Source organism: Toxorhynchites rutilus, chromosome 1 (assembly GCF_029784135.1).
Source record: "Toxorhynchites rutilus septentrionalis strain SRP chromosome 1, ASM2978413v1, whole genome shotgun sequence".
NCBI classification, from domain to species: domain Eukaryota; kingdom Metazoa; phylum Arthropoda; class Insecta; order Diptera; family Culicidae; genus Toxorhynchites; species Toxorhynchites rutilus.
Genome location: NC_073744.1, coordinates 15,106,907 through 15,125,130, shown reverse-complemented (window position 1 = coordinate 15,125,130; position 18,224 = coordinate 15,106,907). Strand labels below are relative to the sequence as shown.

The 18,224-nt window shown below is 34.6% G+C and overlaps 1 protein-coding gene across 4 annotated transcripts in view; it reads left to right on the top strand.

Moving 5' to 3' along the window:
* LOC129762769 (tachykinin-like peptides receptor 86C) overlaps nucleotides 1-18,224 on the top strand; it is a 181,347-nt gene that overhangs the window by 147,220 nt on the left and 15,903 nt on the right. For all 4 annotated transcript variants that reach the window (XR_008740713.1, XM_055761306.1, XM_055761297.1 and 1 more), the window contains exon 7: nucleotides 9,063-9,213. Coding sequence is in view for 3 of the 4 variants with exons in the window: in XM_055761306.1 (XP_055617281.1) it covers nucleotides 9,063-9,213 (151 nt within the window). In the remaining variant the exon portion in view is untranslated. The remainder of the gene's footprint in view (nucleotides 1-9,062; nucleotides 9,214-18,224) is intronic.

Genomic DNA, 18,224 nt, shown 5'->3' with positions numbered 1-18,224 from the left:
GAATTTAAAATTTTAATCAGATCAGGTAATCGTTGCAGGCGACAGGTGTATAGGCTCAAAGGTAGTTAATTAGAATCGGTCTCAGTGAAAATCTGAAAATATAATGTTACCGGTACCTAAAATTACAATATCATTATCATATGACCAAATCGTAATCTTCTCTCGAAAAATCGTAACTCAAAGTCCAGATGTCTGATCAAAATATGATGTTTGACAAAGTTGTTGGAAAATTAATTTACGATTCAAGAAAAATGACATATTAAATGCATTGTTAAAAACTCTTAATCAAAAATTGAATTTAATATTGAAAACTTTTACATCTCAAAACACTTGCCTTCGATATGTTTTTATCGGAAAACCCTTCCAATTTAACAAAATTTTATGTACAGTGGTGCCGTGGCGAACTCACAAAAATGGAGATATGGGGTTTTAAATTTTTTATTTGGAATTTTTGAAATTTCAATACTATGTGAAATCGCTCGGTTCGTTGATTAGAATTTCGAAAATCGTATCAGTTGGGTGATGAGATTTTTTTTCCATCCGACATCTTTACTGTTTGTTTTTTTTGTTTAGATAGCCAGAAGGTCGTGTACACTGTGGCACATTTTTTCAACCCCCTTACTGCCGTTCTACGCATAGTTGTCCCATGTTACTTTTTGACGATTTTCACTTTTCTTCATAAAACGTTGTTTTTATGCATAATCTTACGGAAAAACACAAAAAAACATATAGTTTATTTCCAACTTTTAGAAAAAAACAACATCAAGCTCAATTGTCCCATGTTGATATTCTATTCATGAAAGTTTAACAGAACACGTGTACATCTTGTTAGCGAATGCCTAATAACAATGAGATTTATATTCTGTGAAAGGTGTTGCAGATCACTCATTTCTTCATAAAACGATGTTTCTATGCATAATCTTTCGGAAAAACACAAAAAAAATCGTTTGTTCCTAGTATATCCAAAAACAACATCAAGTTCAATTGTTTCATGTTGATATTCTAGGCAGAACAGTCCCACCATGAATTTTTAAACCCGTAATCGAGCTTCATTGATTCAGATTCAGTGCTACAGTCGAGGGATGAGAGGAATGAAGTTACAAGGAATATAGGGCAGAACTTTAATATCCAAATTGAGAAACAATTTAGAGTTGAGTTAATCAGCTGGGAAACACGACACGAGCGCTGTTTATGCTGAGTGGTAAAAATACCAGAACAAAAAAAAAATAGATGGGTCTATGTGTAGTGGTACGGACGAAAACTTGACGTAGGTCTTTGAAGATAATTGGCTTTGAACTGAGTTTTGTAACTGTTCAGAAATCCGAAATGGTGACCCATTTCTGTTCATAAAACCGTCTCTAATCGATCGGCCGCTTTTTTTGAATTTATTTAATTTGACTGAATAAGGTAAGCCATCATCTTACAATGCATTCCTCAACTGAACTTTAAAAAACCTTTCTAAAAAAATCTCTATCAACGTTTAACCTTTTGAACCAAGTTCTTATCGAAAATTAGGGAACAATAGAGTGTCTTACAGGTCATCTAATCTTCTTTGATACTGATAAGTGTTTGCTATCGGCAAAAGTTGAATAATTTATAACACGCATTCACATTTCTTTATTAAATAAATTAATCAATGAAAGTCAAACTTTGTATACATCTTATACATTATACATAGCTTATACATAGCGATTTTTTTCCTCAATAAAAAGTATAAAAGAAACATTATATGATTTTGGTTTTGATTTTACGATTTTTCTACATACACTAAATTTATATTCAGGAGCCAATTCGATAAAATTCAGTTTGAAAATCCAATTCAATTTTGAATGAGAAAAGTGTCAGCCATATCTGGGCGTCGAACGTGTTAACACTTTGCGGGCCGCTCACGAGATTTGTCGTTTTCGCGTTCCTTCTTTACGGACTTGTGTGAAATTAGTGGATGAAAGTTTTTGTTGCGTGCAAGTTTCTGTTCAACGTCTTGCTGGATTTAATGAATAATGAATTATTTCAATTGAAATAAATTGATTGTTTATCAAGTAACAACTTTCAACATCATGCTCATTAGATAGAGAATGGAATCATTCGTCTTTCCACATAAAGGGTGTGTCACATCAAATTGCATCACGGAAAAAACGCTGTAGAAATTCGCCCAGTAGACCGATCCTTTTGAAAATTTTAGACAGTAAAATAAAAACTATTTAACAACTTTTGGCATTTTCTTTTTATTCATATTTCGAGCCCAAGCCCGTATGCTCGCACCTTTCTCTTTACCCCGTCCATAAGGTTCTGTACAACGTCAGGTTGTAGTTTTTTTTTGAACAGAAATCCATTTTCTCTTGAAGTCCGCCTCCGATTTGACAACTTTTGGGTTCTTCCGGAGGGCCTGCTTCATAATCGCCCAATATTTCTCTATTGGGCGAAGCTCCGGCGCGTTGGGCGGGTTCATTTCCTTTGGCACGAAGGTGACCCCGTTGGCTTCGTACCACTCCAACACGTCCTTTGAATAGTGGCACGAAGCGAGATCCGGCCAGAAGATGGTCGGGCCCTCGTGCTGCTTCAATAGTGGTGGTAAGCGCTTCTGTAGGCACTCCTTAAGGTAAATCTGCCCGTTTAGCATGCCGGTCATCACGAAGGGGGCGCTCCGCTTTCCGCAAGAGCAGATCGCTTGCCACACCATGTACTTTTTGGCAAACTTGGATAGTATCTACTTGCGAATCTCCTCCGGAACGCTGAATTTGTCCTCTGCGGAGAAGAACAACAGGCCCGGCAGCTGACGAAAGTCCGCTTTGACGTAGGTTTCGTCGTCCATTACCAGGCAATGCGGCTTCGTCAGCATTACGGTGTACAGCTTCCGGGCTCGCGTCTTCTCCACCATGTTTTGCCTTTCGTCGCGGTTAGGAGCCTTATGAACCTTGTATGTACGCAAGCCCTCCCGCTGCTTGGTCCGCTGGACGAATGAACTTGACAAATTCAGCTTATTGGCGACATCCCGGACCGAACTTCTCGGATCAAGACTAAACTGCTTAACTACGCGCGTGTGATCTTTTTCACTGACGGAGCATCCATTTTTGCCGTTCGTCACCTTCCGGTCGATGGTTAGGTTCTCGAAGTATCGTTTTAGTACTCTGCTGACCGTGGATTGGACGATTCCCAGCATCTTACCGATGTCCCGATGTGACAACTCCGGATTCTCGAAATGAGTGCACAGGATTAATTCACGACGCTCTTTTTCGTTCGACGACATTTTTCCAAATTTACGAAAAATTGACTGTGAAGCATGGCTAACGTGATCTATACACTCTTATCTGATTATAAGCGAAAGCTGAATATATAATTCCTAAAAATTAAATTTCTACAGCGTTTTTTCCGTGATGCAATTTGATGTGACACACCCTTTAGTACATTTTTTTCTTGATCGTGACAGAGAAAAGTTATAGACTTAAACGTGAGCATGGGTCAATATAGGAAAATATACAGAATTTTGAAAATCAAAAAAAGTTGTTCGAATAGAGTTATCGAAGTTATTTTACCTATCTTCCAGCTACAATTTTACTAATCGAAACAGGGTATAAGAAAAGTTATAAGCCAAGTTGTATGGAAGAAATTAATTATGTTAAAGAAAATTGCAAAAAGTTATTTGAAAGAATCCAAAACACATATTCGAGATAGTACTTATTCTATATAGAATATTTTTATCTATCTTTAACAAAATTTTCATTGGTTGGAAAAGGGTCTAAAAAAAGTTATAGCCCAAAACCTATACAACTTGTATGGGGGAAATAAATTAATTCAAAGAAAATTGAAAAAAAGTTATTTGAAAGGACCATATTTTTGAGATAATACTCATTGGATAGAGAATACTTTTATCCATCCTCAGCCAAATTTTCGTTGACTGGAAAAAAGTATGAGAAAAGGTATGGGCCAAAATGTATACAAGTTGTAGGAGGGAAATTAATAAATTTATCGAAAATGGAAATAGAACTTTTTCACACTCGAAAAAAAATGAAGGAAAGAGTGCGAAGTCGAAATTTTTAGGCAATTTTTGAAATGCTTTAAAATCGTGAAATATCAACGCATGAAGATGGGATATAAATCTATTAAAAGCATAATTTACATGGATTTACACGGAATATTTTACAGAGAAATTTGTATTTCGATGTATGTGATGTAGTGGATAAAAATATCGAGAAGAAATGAGAAATCGATTCCTTTCTGTTTTTTCAAAGATAGCAAATCCAATTAACGTTATCAACTATCTTTCATTTGATTTCTATAACGTTGTTGTGGACCATTTAGTACTGAGATGTTCTGGTATGAACGAAAAATTTCGAATTCGCATTTGATAATAAAATAATAAATAGTTCAATAAATAATCATCGAAGAACAGTTTTGAAAACTCAAATAAATTCTATACACCCAGGATTTTTTTCACGCAGGGGATAGAATTTTGTTATAATTTGTCGCGGTACACCATAGTAGATGTTCTTCTTCTTGAATGGCGTTAACGTTCCCTGTGGAACTTTTGCCGTCTCAACGTATGTATTAACTAGCGTCATTTATTAATACTTAGTTGAGATTTCTTAAGCCAAATAACACGCCTTGAATGTATTCCGAGGGGCAAGCTCTAGAATACGCGTGACCACAGTGCAAGTCGAAGGAAATTTCTCTGACGAAAAATCCCCCGACCAGAACGGGAATCGAACCCGAACACCCGGCATGATAATGTGAGACGCTAACCACTCGGCCACGGGTGCACTTACCATAGTAGATGTACTTTGAGTATTTTCTCAAACTTTCATTTCCAAGCCTATTGGGAATGGCGAAAAAAAGAAAAACTCATTTTTTCACTATAGCTCTTATAGTGAGCAATATAGGAGAATTATCTTATTATTATCTGAAAAAATCACACATATCTATAAAAGGCGTAGGAACACATTTAAATACGAATTATAGTAGTCCTGAATCTCTAAATACTAAAAAAAATTCAATATTTCAAGCTTTTTTTTAGTACTTAAATTTTTTAGGAATTTATTTTTTGATTATATTTCTCCGTATATGATAGTAAGATGCACTTTCAGTATTTTTTTTCAATTTTTTATCTCAAAGCCATTGAGAAAGGCGTGCTCAAAATTGGAAGGTACATTTTGCACCATAGATCCTATGGATAGGGATTCGAAAAATAGTCAACATTACCATACAATAGAAATTTTTACTTCTTTTTTACTTTTTACTTTCTTATCCAGCCAGAGCCTTTCCCCCGCACAACTCGTGAACGTTTTGGCCAATAACTCACACCCTTTTCGGACAAATGAAAATTTGGCTAAAGATAAAGAAAAATATTCTTTATCGAATATTTTTAACTAACGAATTAACTATCTCGAAAATGTGTTTTGAGTACATTCAAATAACTTATTTCTATTTTCTTTAAATTAATTTATTTCTCCCATACAACTTATTTTTTATCAATTCGTTTATCTTTACAGGCTCAGTTACATAAGTTTTAAGGAGCCGAATTCTTAACTATATTTTTATAACTACAGGTTGAACTCGATTATATATAATCGCAATTTCACTTTCAACGTTAATTTTCGAATCCAATACATAATCGAATCAGAAAAATGCTTTTTTTCCATTAATGTTTGACATTCATACATTAATAAAAAATCGTTTGCTTGAGATTCGATTATGTATAGGATTTGAAAATAACGATAATTGTTGAAAAAAAATATATAGGAGGTTGTGTTCAAGACACGACCGCATTGTTGACGTAGAACTACGATGTAGTTTAATTCAAATCGATTGTTTATAACTGCGGATATTATTTTATAATGCTACGAAAATTTTGTGATAACCATTCTACCAGTGTGGTCGTCCTGAAATATTTTTTTAGTTGTAGAATCATTTGACGATAGTTGTTTGATGATTCATTCTTGTGCTCGCAGAACAATACATGCTCGAGATAAGCGCAGCTGTCATCATTAGTGGAGAAAGTTTTGCTACTGGCAAGCGAAACCAAATCACATACAAAATTTCAGAACGACATTTACTTTCTTGGTGACTAAATAAGCGAAACAAACTCTATCTGCACGCGAATCCAAATAAATTAATGACTTATTCCCCTTTATTCTGCGCAGCGAATGAGGTGAGATGGCAAAGTTTCTCGCTTTATTCTGGAAACCACTTTACTTTTCAGCTCGTATTTGATACTAGAGTCAATAACATATGAGGACACGACTTCAAATCTCACCTAGTGACAAACTATAGTCACCCCATTCGCCTTCGGAAACACCGTGACTTGAGCCAACTTACGTCAATCATCGTGTAGAATAGGGGGGATTATAACTTTTTGAATAACTTAGTATTCCCCAAATAATTTGTTGGTGCACAACCTTAACACCTGCTTCACCATAGCGTCAGTTCAATGCATTGATGCAATGTCAAAGGCACCAACGAAGCTTTTATGATGACAGAAAACAAAAAATGTTAACTGCTTGGAAAAAGGCTGGATATTTGCCTCAGCAGAGATTCATTACTAATACCCTAGCGTAAATATTCCCATCCCGCTATCTCCTATTTTTCACTATTTTTATGTACGGGTACGCACGTACGCACACAAATATCCGTATATCGATGGGTAGAAGCAACTAAATATACACGATAGCCTAGCTTGATGATTTCCCATACAATTATGTAGCTCAAAACATTAATGCAATGACGTCAGTTTGATGCAATGATTGCCATGCCAGACATTAGCGAGTGAGTAATTTGGTCGAGTCCACAGCTCAGTCCGAAACGAAAACATGTGATGGCGCAAAACAAGGAAGAACAAGTAATGTTCATTGTTTCGTATCTAGAACGATACTGAAAGTTGGCCTTTCCTTCCTTTCCTTGTTGAATTAAAGAGACTTTCAACTTCTTCAGTTCATTCGTCCCTAGCCTTCAAAAAGGCCCTAGGAAAACTCTACTCTTTCCTCACATTACTCCTCCACCTCATTGCCTTGAAAAAACAATTCGATCCCTCGCCGTCCAGCTCGCCGGGCAACGGTGTTGTCCAGTCGGTGTCACTGTTTACACTCTAGGCATATATTCCCATTCGTTCTTCTTCTTTTCGTTCTTACCTTTTCCATCTTACGATTTCCCCTTCGTTGCCTGTCGATAAGTTGCTCGTTATAGACAGCTCTGTTCGGGAAAGCACACAAATGAAAAGAACAAATGTATGATGAAAAGAGAATGCTTCCAGTTTCCATCAATTTAAACCATATACAGACTGTGGGATCGTAATGTATAGCATATTAAACAAATCTTAGGGAATTTCCGATTCGTTTGGTATGTAAATCGCCAGAATCAGTTCACGGCAAAAATAGTTATTAACGTTAACTTTATTTCATAAAAACGTGACCTGTTTTCTGATTTGGCACCCTTAATGAAAGACGTAGTTCTACGTCAAAAGAAAAATGGTCGACTATATATAATCGAGTCCGACCTGTATATATAAACAATTTCCTGACTCTATGGTTAGTAAGGTAGAAAACCGATTACTCGCGGTTTACTCCCTCCCTTTTTCCGATTAATCAAATTGTGGCTGGAAGATAGGTGAAATATTACTCTATCGAATAACTTTTTTTTATTTTCAAAATTCTGTATATTTTGCTATATTGACCCATGCTCACGGTTCAGTAACTTCATGTCACTTCTGTCACGATCATGAAAAAAATGAATTATGTGGAAAGATGAATAATTCAATTCTCTATCTAATGAGCACGATTTTGAAGGTTGTTTGAACCGAATTTGCGAATGAACTGCAAAGTTTAAAGCCTCTTAAAAACTTGCAAGCAAAGCATGCAACTTCACACAAGTCAAAACGTGCGGTCCCAGGCGTTTGTCGTACATATTTCTTACCGATCCTTAAAGTGTTAAGCATACGATGCTCAACCGAGCTTGGCCGTGTGAACACAACTGAGCAACAGATTGGAAAGTTAATGAAATATGGGCTTAATGCTTTTCAAGCACTGCTTCGTCAGCTAAACTCTTACAGCGTTCACAGTATCTCATTTTAATGTGATGCTACAAATGCTACAAATCACCGACGCTGTATTTTCCGTTCATTTCTCGTTATAATGGGAAAGTGTTTAGTCTGTTCCCAGAATTTGTTTCGAGAGAAGTGACAAACGGAATTAGTCCAGATGTCCGTGACGGGTCAGCTGTATGGACAATCGTATTTATGTGTGTGCGGCCATCCTCAACCCAACAATGAAGGATGACAATGACGATGGGAATCGACTAATGGAAAATTATAATCTTCTAGAGCTCTCCCGTTCACAATCCGCACGGACGGCTGGTTCTCCTAAATACAGTTGTGTCTGAAAGCTCAGACCAGATTCTGTTATCAGTGCAATTCAACTGCTGCAGTTGATGCCTTGAAACGAATCTAATTAATCATACTCTGAGGCGGATGATTTGGATCAGCTCAGAGTAATGTTTTGAATTTTGCAGTGTGGAACAATTAACGATATGATTCGAAGATGGCTGCTGGATGGATTAACTAGGATTAGCCCTTAATTAGAGTGCCACAGAATGGTTAATGATGTTGTTTTTCAAGAGAGGTATATATTTGGTTCCAGACTATGTAAATCTGGACTCGTTTTTATGTTAAACCTATTTGTTTTATTTATAGAGAGCTTTTGGTTTGAAGTGCGTCTGGTAAAACGATATCTAGATTTTCTTACGATTTTCTGCCAACAAAATGTTCCCCACATATTCAAGTCGCACGAGGGTCGGGAGTCGGAGGCCATTAAACGTTATTTCAGCTAATTTCGCACAGGGGTTGTTAATAACTTCCATCGTATATAATGCGTTTCGATACGTGCGTGCCGTAATTGATATCAAGTTTATGGCCCCGAGCAGGCAAAAAACTTCTCCGTGTTCGGTTAATCATCACGATGATTTGATTTGGCGATATTCTCCGAGAAACTTTTCCATCGTTTAGGGGCAATAAAAATGCACATGCGTGGGGAAAAATACAGTCTTTAATTGATCCAACATCTCATCTTCCCTTCCAGCTACAACCTGGTGTTTCTCGTGCTGACTTACGGCATCCCGATGCTGATCATGATTGTCTGCTACTCGCTGATGGGTCGCGAACTGTGGGGCAGCCGCTCGATAGGCGAACACACCGAGCGACAGCTGGAGTCGATGAAGTCCAAAAAAAAGGTAAGCCCACCCCACCCATCGAATCAAAGTTTGATGTACACTTATCAAATTTAGGTGCCGTCGTCTCGGCATTGATTACATTAGCTCATTTCACCGTTTCGTTCGCATTTCGATCAAACGTCGAAGCGCGAAGGCATGAGGATGCTGTCGAAGCGTAGGATTGTTTACCATCACCATCACCAATTATGGGACGCCCTTCACCGAAGCTGGCACACGGTTCACTGAATTAGGTCAATGAAAAAAGGCAGAACGGCGTCTGTCGTTAAATTTTGCATCAATAGGGGGAGGGGACATCTCAGGCTCCATCTGACAAAGTTCGTGGGAAACACGGGAAAAAGTTGGATTCCTGCGGGGGTTCCGAAATTCAATAGAAGCAAGAGCTGATTTTTGTTTTCTTTGTGTGGCGTAGCCGGAGTCGAATTTCGTCACTCGCTAGCTTCTGAAAATTTGGCCTATAACTTTTTCTTTGTTTTGTGCTTTGAACCTAAATTTAATTTGATTCGTGCTACTAAAATCTAATAATCGACATTTGGGACGCTAATTTCGGAGCAAAGTTGTTTGGTTCAAACACTTTTATTGAGTTGGAGGTGTTCGGGGAATATGGGACTGACCGAAAACTGCTTGGAATTAAGAATCAGGAGGTTAGGCTTGTGAAGGAATCAATTTTTATGTTTTTGACGTAGGACTACGTCTTTGACTTCTATAAAAGGGTGTCACTCTAAGAAAAATGTGACGTTTTTCTAAGAGTTTTCAAATGCATATTACGCCGAATTGTTCTTATGATATATGTTATAAAATATACCATTAGACGGAAAATTTATCCCACATTTTTTTCGGCTGAGATGTCAACAGTGGAAATGATGAAACAAGTGAACAATTTAACAAATAAAAGAGCAACAAGTTCGTTCCCATGAACGTTGTGTGCAACACAAAATTGTGTTCAATAATTCGTTCTATAAAACAAATTAGCAAGATGTTGCAGTAATCAGATGCAAGATTTCATGCATCACTCAAATTTAATGCAAGATTTCATCAAAGCAACGAGGAAAGTGTCATCTATATAGTGATCGTTCGTTAATTGGGCCGGAAAATCAATACAATTACAATACTATACTCCAAATTGAAGAAGACATCTATTATTGATACATAACTGCTTTACAGCCCGGTTAACGTACACCCTGTTACAGATAAGTCCAGTTGAAGATAGTCCAGTTAGCGAATGACTTCTGTATATGACGGGGCGACGAACATCTTAAGCGAGTGTCTTCCTGGTTGCGGCAACATGGGCAATTGTACAGCATTTGACTCATATTCATTATTCTCAATGACTCAATTCCTTCTATGATAGATACGACTTCATTGTGGTAGTCTGCAAACGAACATTATTTCACCGAAAAAGCTACTGCTCTCGATGCCTTAGAATAAGACTAATAATAAGAATAAGACAACGAAAAGAAATCACAATACCATAGCTATCCATTAAAAATAAAGCAACTTCATGATTTCGTTTGTATTTTACCTCAATGTAATCAATGACGTTATAATTTTTTGTTTACCGATCCACATATACTTCATCTACCATTCCACCCTGTTATGTGTCACACTGATATTCATTAATCATTTTCAGTTAGGCAATTAAACTTCCTGCCAGAAGCCTATTTTCTGTTTTTTTATTCGTTACAAACCGTCTGACGGATTTGAGTACATATAACAAACGGCCTTTTTCAGGGCTACTATTCGGAGTTTCTACTGTACCGGGTTGTAAGTTCAAAATTTCGGAAACGAGAGAGTGACGCTGGAGCGCATGGTTTTGAACGTTAATACCTCTTTACCGACTGAATGGAGTGGCATATCAATCATTTCATTCGAAAAATAAAATGTCAAAACGATATACAATTGTCACTTATTGGTAAAAAAAAATGTTTCCGTGATACAAGTATTCAAGAGCATCAGTTTCTACTCTGCTTCCGCGTGGAGTGGCCATGAAAACTCTCGTGTATTATTCTCACGAGAATAGAATAAAATTATGTATCAAACATCAACAGTTGCTTTTGCAAAACCACGCAAACCCAACGGTTCTTTTCTGGACCACCAACAAGTTCGAAATAGTTGAATTTCATTTTAAGAACAATTAGATACTCACAGGAGTTTAGGGGTTACGTTGAAAAACGTTATCGTAACTCCTAAACATATATGCTCACCATAATGATGTATTTGGAAAAGTTGTTGAAAACTATACGCAAATTCATAAACTTTCATGAATATGACGGTATAACACGACAAACATATAAGAAGAGCCTATTTACTATAAAAAAGACAATTAATTAGAAATATTATTTCATGTATCTCGAATTAAGAGCATTAAGAAGGAGATTGCTCTTATCAGGTTTCATAATTTGTGGCTAAAATGATTGTTAACACAAAAAAATGGCTAGTTTCAAAAATTCGCAAAAATTAGCTGTTCCACAAGGTTGTCAAAAATATTATAGTTTTATCATCTAGTACCCATTTTTAAATTTTCTACATGACTTCTATTTTACAGAAAAGATAAAAAAAATGCATATTTTAGATATTGCAAAGTAAAGTTTTTTTGTAAATCATAAAAAAGTTTTTTTTTCTCAGTGTAAATTCTTTTCACGTTTTTAAATACTCTATAACTCTTTCTAAGACACCATTTCGATAGGACTCATAGTTTTTAAGATATAAATTATCAAATATTTCTCTTACTAAAATCGAACCGCCCTTTTCAAAAGTTACACTTGGGTCAAAAAAATCCCAAATGCTGTGGGAAACTCATATTTCCTCCAACCCAAACGGCATACAAAATTACATTCTAATCAAAAACACTCATGTTTTGTCATTAGTCGATTTCATTTGGAATTGCTCAATACGGAAAAACTGAAATATGGAAATACGGAAAAACGGAAATACGGAAATACGGGAATACGGAAAAACGGAAAAACGGAAAAACGGAAATACGGAATTACGGAAATACGGAAATACGCAAATACGGAAAAACGGAAATACGGAAATGTGGAAATACGGAAATACGAAAATACGGAAATACGGAAATACGAAAATACGGAAATACGGAAACACGGAAATACGGAACCAATGAAAACATAAACAGAATAAAATAAAAAATTGAAAATGGAAACTAAAAACGGATAACAAAAAAAAAGTATAACGTAAAAACGGAAAAACGAAAAAAACAACCCGAAAATGATTGTCCGTCGATTGTTCCGTCCAGCGAATCACCCTTTTGCGAAAGATTATTCTTATTCTTATTCTTATTCTTATTCTTATTCTTATTCTTATTCTTATTCTTATTCTTATTCTTATTCCTATTCCTATTCCTATTCCTATTCCTATTCCTATTCCTATTCCTATTCCTATTCCTATTCCTATTCCTATTCCTATTCCTATTCCTATTCCTATTCCTATTCCTATTCCTATTCCTATTCCTATTCCTATTCCTATTCCTATTCCTATTCCTATTCCTATTCCTATTCCTATTCCTATTCCTATTCCTATTCCTATTCCTATTCCTATTCCTATTCCTATTCCTATTCCTATTCCTATTCCTATTCCTATTCCTATTCCTATTCCTATTCCTATTCCTATTCCTATTCCTATTCCTATTCCTATTCCTATTCCTATTCCTATTCCTATTCCTATTCCTATTCCTATTCCTATTCCTATTCCTATTCCTATTCCTATTCCTATTCCTATTCCTATTCCTATTCCTATTCCTATTCCTATTCTTATTCTTATTCTTATTCTTATTCTTATTCTTATTCTTATTCTTATTCTTATTCTTATTCTTATTCTTATTCTTATTCTTATTCTTATTCTTATTCTTATTCTTATTCTTATTCTTATTCTTATTCTTATTCTTATTCTTATTCTTATTCTTATTCTTATTCTTATTCTTATTCTTATTCTTATTCTTATTCTTATTCTTATTCTTATTCTTATTCTTATTCTTATTCTTATTCTTATTCTTATTCTTATTCTTATTCTTATTCTTATTCTTATTCTTATTCTTATTCTTATTCTTATTCTTATTCTTATTCTTATTCTTATTCTTATTCTTATTCTTATTCTTATTCTTATTCTTATTCTTATTCTTATTCTTATTCTTATTCTTATTCTTATTCTTATTCTTATTCTTATTCTTATTCTTATTCTTATTCTTATTCTTATTCTTATTCTTATTCTTATTCTTATTCTTATTCTTATTCTTATTCTTATTCTTATTCTTATTCTTATTCTTATTCTTATTCTTATTCTTATTCTTATTCTTATTCTTATTCTTATTCTTATTCTTATTCTTATTCTTATTCTTATTCTTATTCTTATTCTTATTCTTATTCTTATTCTTATTCTTATTCTTATTCTTATTCTTATTCTTATTCTTATTCTTATTCTTATTCTTATTCTTATTCTTATTCTTATTCTTATTCTTATTCTTATTCTTATTCTTATTCTTATTCTTATTCTTATTCTTATTCTTATTCTTATTCTTATTCTTATTCTTATTCTTATTCTTATTCTTATTCTTATTCTTATTCTTATTCTTATTCTTATTCTTATTCTTATTCTTATTCTTATTCTTATTCTTATTCTTATTCTTATTCTTATTCTTATTCTTATTCTTATTCTTATTCTTATTCTTATTCTTATTCTTATTCTTATTCTTATTCTTATTCTTATTCTTATTCTTATTCTTATTCTTATTCTTATTCTTATTCTTATTCTTATTCTTATTCTTATTCTTATTCTTATTCTTATTCTTATTCTTATTCTTATTCTTATTCTTATTCTTATTCTTATTCTTATTCTTATTCTTATTCTTATTCTTATTCTTATTCTTATTCTTATTCTTATTCTTATTCTTATTCTTATTCTTATTCTTATTCTTATTCTTATTCTTATTCTTATTCTTATTCTTATTCTTATTCTTATTCTTATTCTTATTCTTATTCTTATTCTTATTCTTATTCTTATTCTTATTCTTATTCTTATTCTTATTCTTATTCTTATTCTTATTCTTATTCTTATTCTTATTCTTATTCTTATTCTTATTCTTATTCTTATTCTTATTCTTATTCTTATTCTTATTCTTATTCTTATTCTTATTCTTATTCTTATTCTTATTCTTATTCTTATTCTTATTCTTATTCTTATTCTTATTCTTATTCTTATTCTTATTCTTATTCTTATTCTTATTCTTATTCTTATTCTTATTCTTATTCTTATTCTTATTCTTATTCTTATTCTTATTCTTATTCTTATTCTTATTCTTATTCTTATTCTTATTCTTATTCTTATTCTTATTCTTATTCTTATTCTTATTCTTATTCTTATTCTTATTCTTATTCTTATTCTTATTCTTATTCTTATTCTTATTCTTATTCTTATTCTTATTCTTATTCTTATTCTTATTCTTATTCTTATTCTTATTCTTATTCTTATTCTTATTCTTATTCTTATTCTTATTCTTATTCTTATTCTTATTCTTATTCTTATTCTTATTCTTATTCTTATTCTTATTCTTATTCTTATTCTTATTCTTATTCTTATTCTTATTCTTATTCTTATTCTTATTCTTATTCTTATTCTTATTCTTATTCTTCTACAATTTGGTAGTAAATTAATGAAATGCCTCATACTCAAACACATACCTAATTGACAGACATAAAAACCATTTCTTACTTATTGACAAACATGATGTAAACGACCTATTTTAAAACTGAATAGCATATTTTCCCCCTCATCGCGATCTTAGAAGAACAAGTTTGTTGTATAGGTAAATTGGTTGTTGTGTTTTCATTAGTTGATATACTAAATGAATAGTTCACAGTTTGGTAAATTTTCAAACGAGCAGCCGAGCAAAGTGTGTTGTAAATGAGTCACGTTTGAATATCGGCTCAATGCTACTTTCAAACGATCACGGGCATATGCAGAAGCTTGGCAGAGTATGAATTCGCAGGATAGAAAATGAGGATAAATCAAACTTTTAAATAATATAAGCTTTGTTGACAAATTTGAAAACTTGGCTTTCAAACCTTAGGATCTTAGGCATCTATAAATTTGTTCGCACTGTTTCAAAACAAATGGGATGCCAGGTTATTTTGAATGTTTACTCCAAGACTAGCTACATTGGTGAAAAATTCGATGCGTCTATCTTTAATGAAAAGAAGAGAAGAAAACCTTCTGCCATTACGATTGATATGAATTGCTTGTGTTTTATCAGCATTTATATTTTTTTCTTTGTTTTATTTGTTCAGACCTCAAAAAAACGTCAAAAATTCGTGCATTTACAATAGAATACCCCTTTAATTCATGATGTTGCACTTTGAGGTCGAAATAAAAAAAAAAGGATCCGATATTTCTCGATAAATTCTCGATTTCTCGATTCTCCTATACATATAAGATTTGAGCGAATCCGAAGCAGTTTCTTTTCTGTACCTTTTGTCCATGAAAATAGATGTACTTAGAAATATCAAAGTACGGCGAAATCAACTATTGGATAGAGCTTATTTCTCCTTCGGAACTGATAAAGGGTATGTAAAACAAAAACAAAATTTCGCCATATTTCTGTTTATCACTCTATGGGGAATCTCACTATGGAGCAAATTTCAAAGAAAGAATGTTGATTTATCAACACGTTGCGTATGTCGTCTTCACATTTTTGACGTAGAACTACGTCTTTCATTTCTATACTGGGGTGTAAGTTCAAACTTTGTAAAACGAAAGCGTTACGCCGGAGAACGAGATTTTGAGCGTTAATAGCTCCTGAACAACTGAATGAAATAGTATGATAAACACTTCATTCGAAAGATAAAATGTCTACGCGTTATATGATTGTTACTTTTTGATCCAAAAATTTGTTTCAATAGCCCTAAAATTGCTTTCAAAACAGGCTATTGTAATCACACCAATCGGTATATAAGCGAATGCCGCTTGGAAATCAACTCAGTTATAATTGCGCAATGATTGAGGTACGATCGCTGGAATGGATGGATGTTTCCCTAACATAGACTTCAAAACCATGGAGCCTGGGGAAATTGGCAGAGCAAATTAGATGCAACCAGCGGGTACTTTTGTATTCGTTTGAGTTTCTGCGAATTGGTATTTTTCCCTAACACAGACTTCAAAATCATGAAGCTTGGGGAAATCGGCATTGCAAAATAGATGCGAGCTGCGGGTACTTTTGTACTTGCTTGCGTTTCTGGAAATCGGACTGCTTCCCTAACACAGACTTCAAAACCATAGAGCCTATGGAAATCGGCATAGCAAATCAGATGCAAGCAGCGGGTACTATTGCACTCGGACTGATTATGGATTTGATATAGTATGATACGGTGTAGTGGATATGATCGAAGTGGATATTATATTGCATATCGAAGAAATCACATTTATAAAAGTAGCGTTATAAAATTATTTGCTTACGAATGCTGCAATCGATCGTCGTTATTGGGAAGTTGGAATTGTTGGGAAGGGGGTCTTATTTTCGCTGTGTAATTCCGAGGAGGAATCCATTCCTTCTCAAGCGTTAATAATCCTGATCCGGATCAACGATGATTCCAATTGTCGGGGTTTGGGGAGTGGGTATTTCCGAGGAGGATTCGATTCCCTCTTTGAACGTTAATAATTCTTTTCCGGCTAAACGAGATGTGAGAATCACTTTATTCGAAAGATGAAACGTCTAAGATTCATATGCTTGTTACTTATTGATTGCTAAGTCGGCGTTAGTTCTACGTCCACCTTGCGGTTCTATCAAAGATATAACCCACTTCTAGTTTTTACAGAACGTTTTAAAGATCACTATAAATCTTCTAAATTGTGTTCCACCCCAACTTATTTGATTATACATCGCAGTTCTGATAATGCCGTCCATCTGAGCTCCGAGAATAGATATGTTAGAAATTTTTTTCTTCCTAACAATCGTTACGGGAAGGGTTAAAAAAAGCTTTAGGGCGGCATGATTTATGAGATAGCGCGGACAAGCCAATACACTAAAGTTTTGAACCTTCTCTCTGCGGGATAGTTGATAACACCTGTCAGTTCGGGCTAATTTACAGACACACAACTCTCACCATGGAAGGGGGAAAGGAAATTTCTTGTTCGAAGTGACTATTGATTCTGCAGAAGTGATTGTAATTGGTTTTCTGGAATTATAGCAACTTTTAATTAATCGTTCCACTCAGAAACACTACATTGAAATACACCAAGGTTCAAGTTCCCAGCTGTCAACAGCAGCCTGTCGACAGCACCCAGGCCAGCAGGATGCTATTGAAAATAAGCTACCCTGCCTTCGTCACACTTTCTGATGACAAAATTTTCACTCTTGCCCCCATGGAAAAACAAAAAGAAAAGAGCGAGCGACTGAAGTGGAAATTTTCCCGCAAGTATTGTGAGGAAAGGAAACGAAAGTTATCCGAAACGCTGCTTGATTGCGACGCCTCTTGCGGGGCGTTGTTAGTAGAGCACACGTCTCACTAGTTTGGTTCTGTGTAACTTTAAATGGATTTAAGGGAACTGCACGAAAGATGGAAACGTAGCAAGAAGATCAACATAAACAACCACAAAGTCGCCAGAATAAGAATTCGTTCCGTGTTTTGATTCGATGGACCCATTGAACGAAATTGAACGATTTTGTTCGACACGCGTTCCCAACACAAGGATCCCAACTTGCCCTGGATCCTTGAAGCGAAGCATGGAAATGGGGAAGAAATAACTTCCTTGTTGCGGATTTCCCTGTGATTCCGGCTTTTCTCGTACGGATATTCGTGAATTTATCTTAAACCCACTGATAATCGAATGGAACGCCCCAAAACCGATTCGCATCATTCGTTAAACTGTACACTTCTGGGAAACGGTAAACGAACGACGTATGGGGGATTGGACCGAAAATTTGTAACAAGAATTTCGAACATTGTACGTTGCCTTTTTTTTGCTGCGTTGACGATAATGGCTTGATTGTGGTTCCTACCGCTAGGACC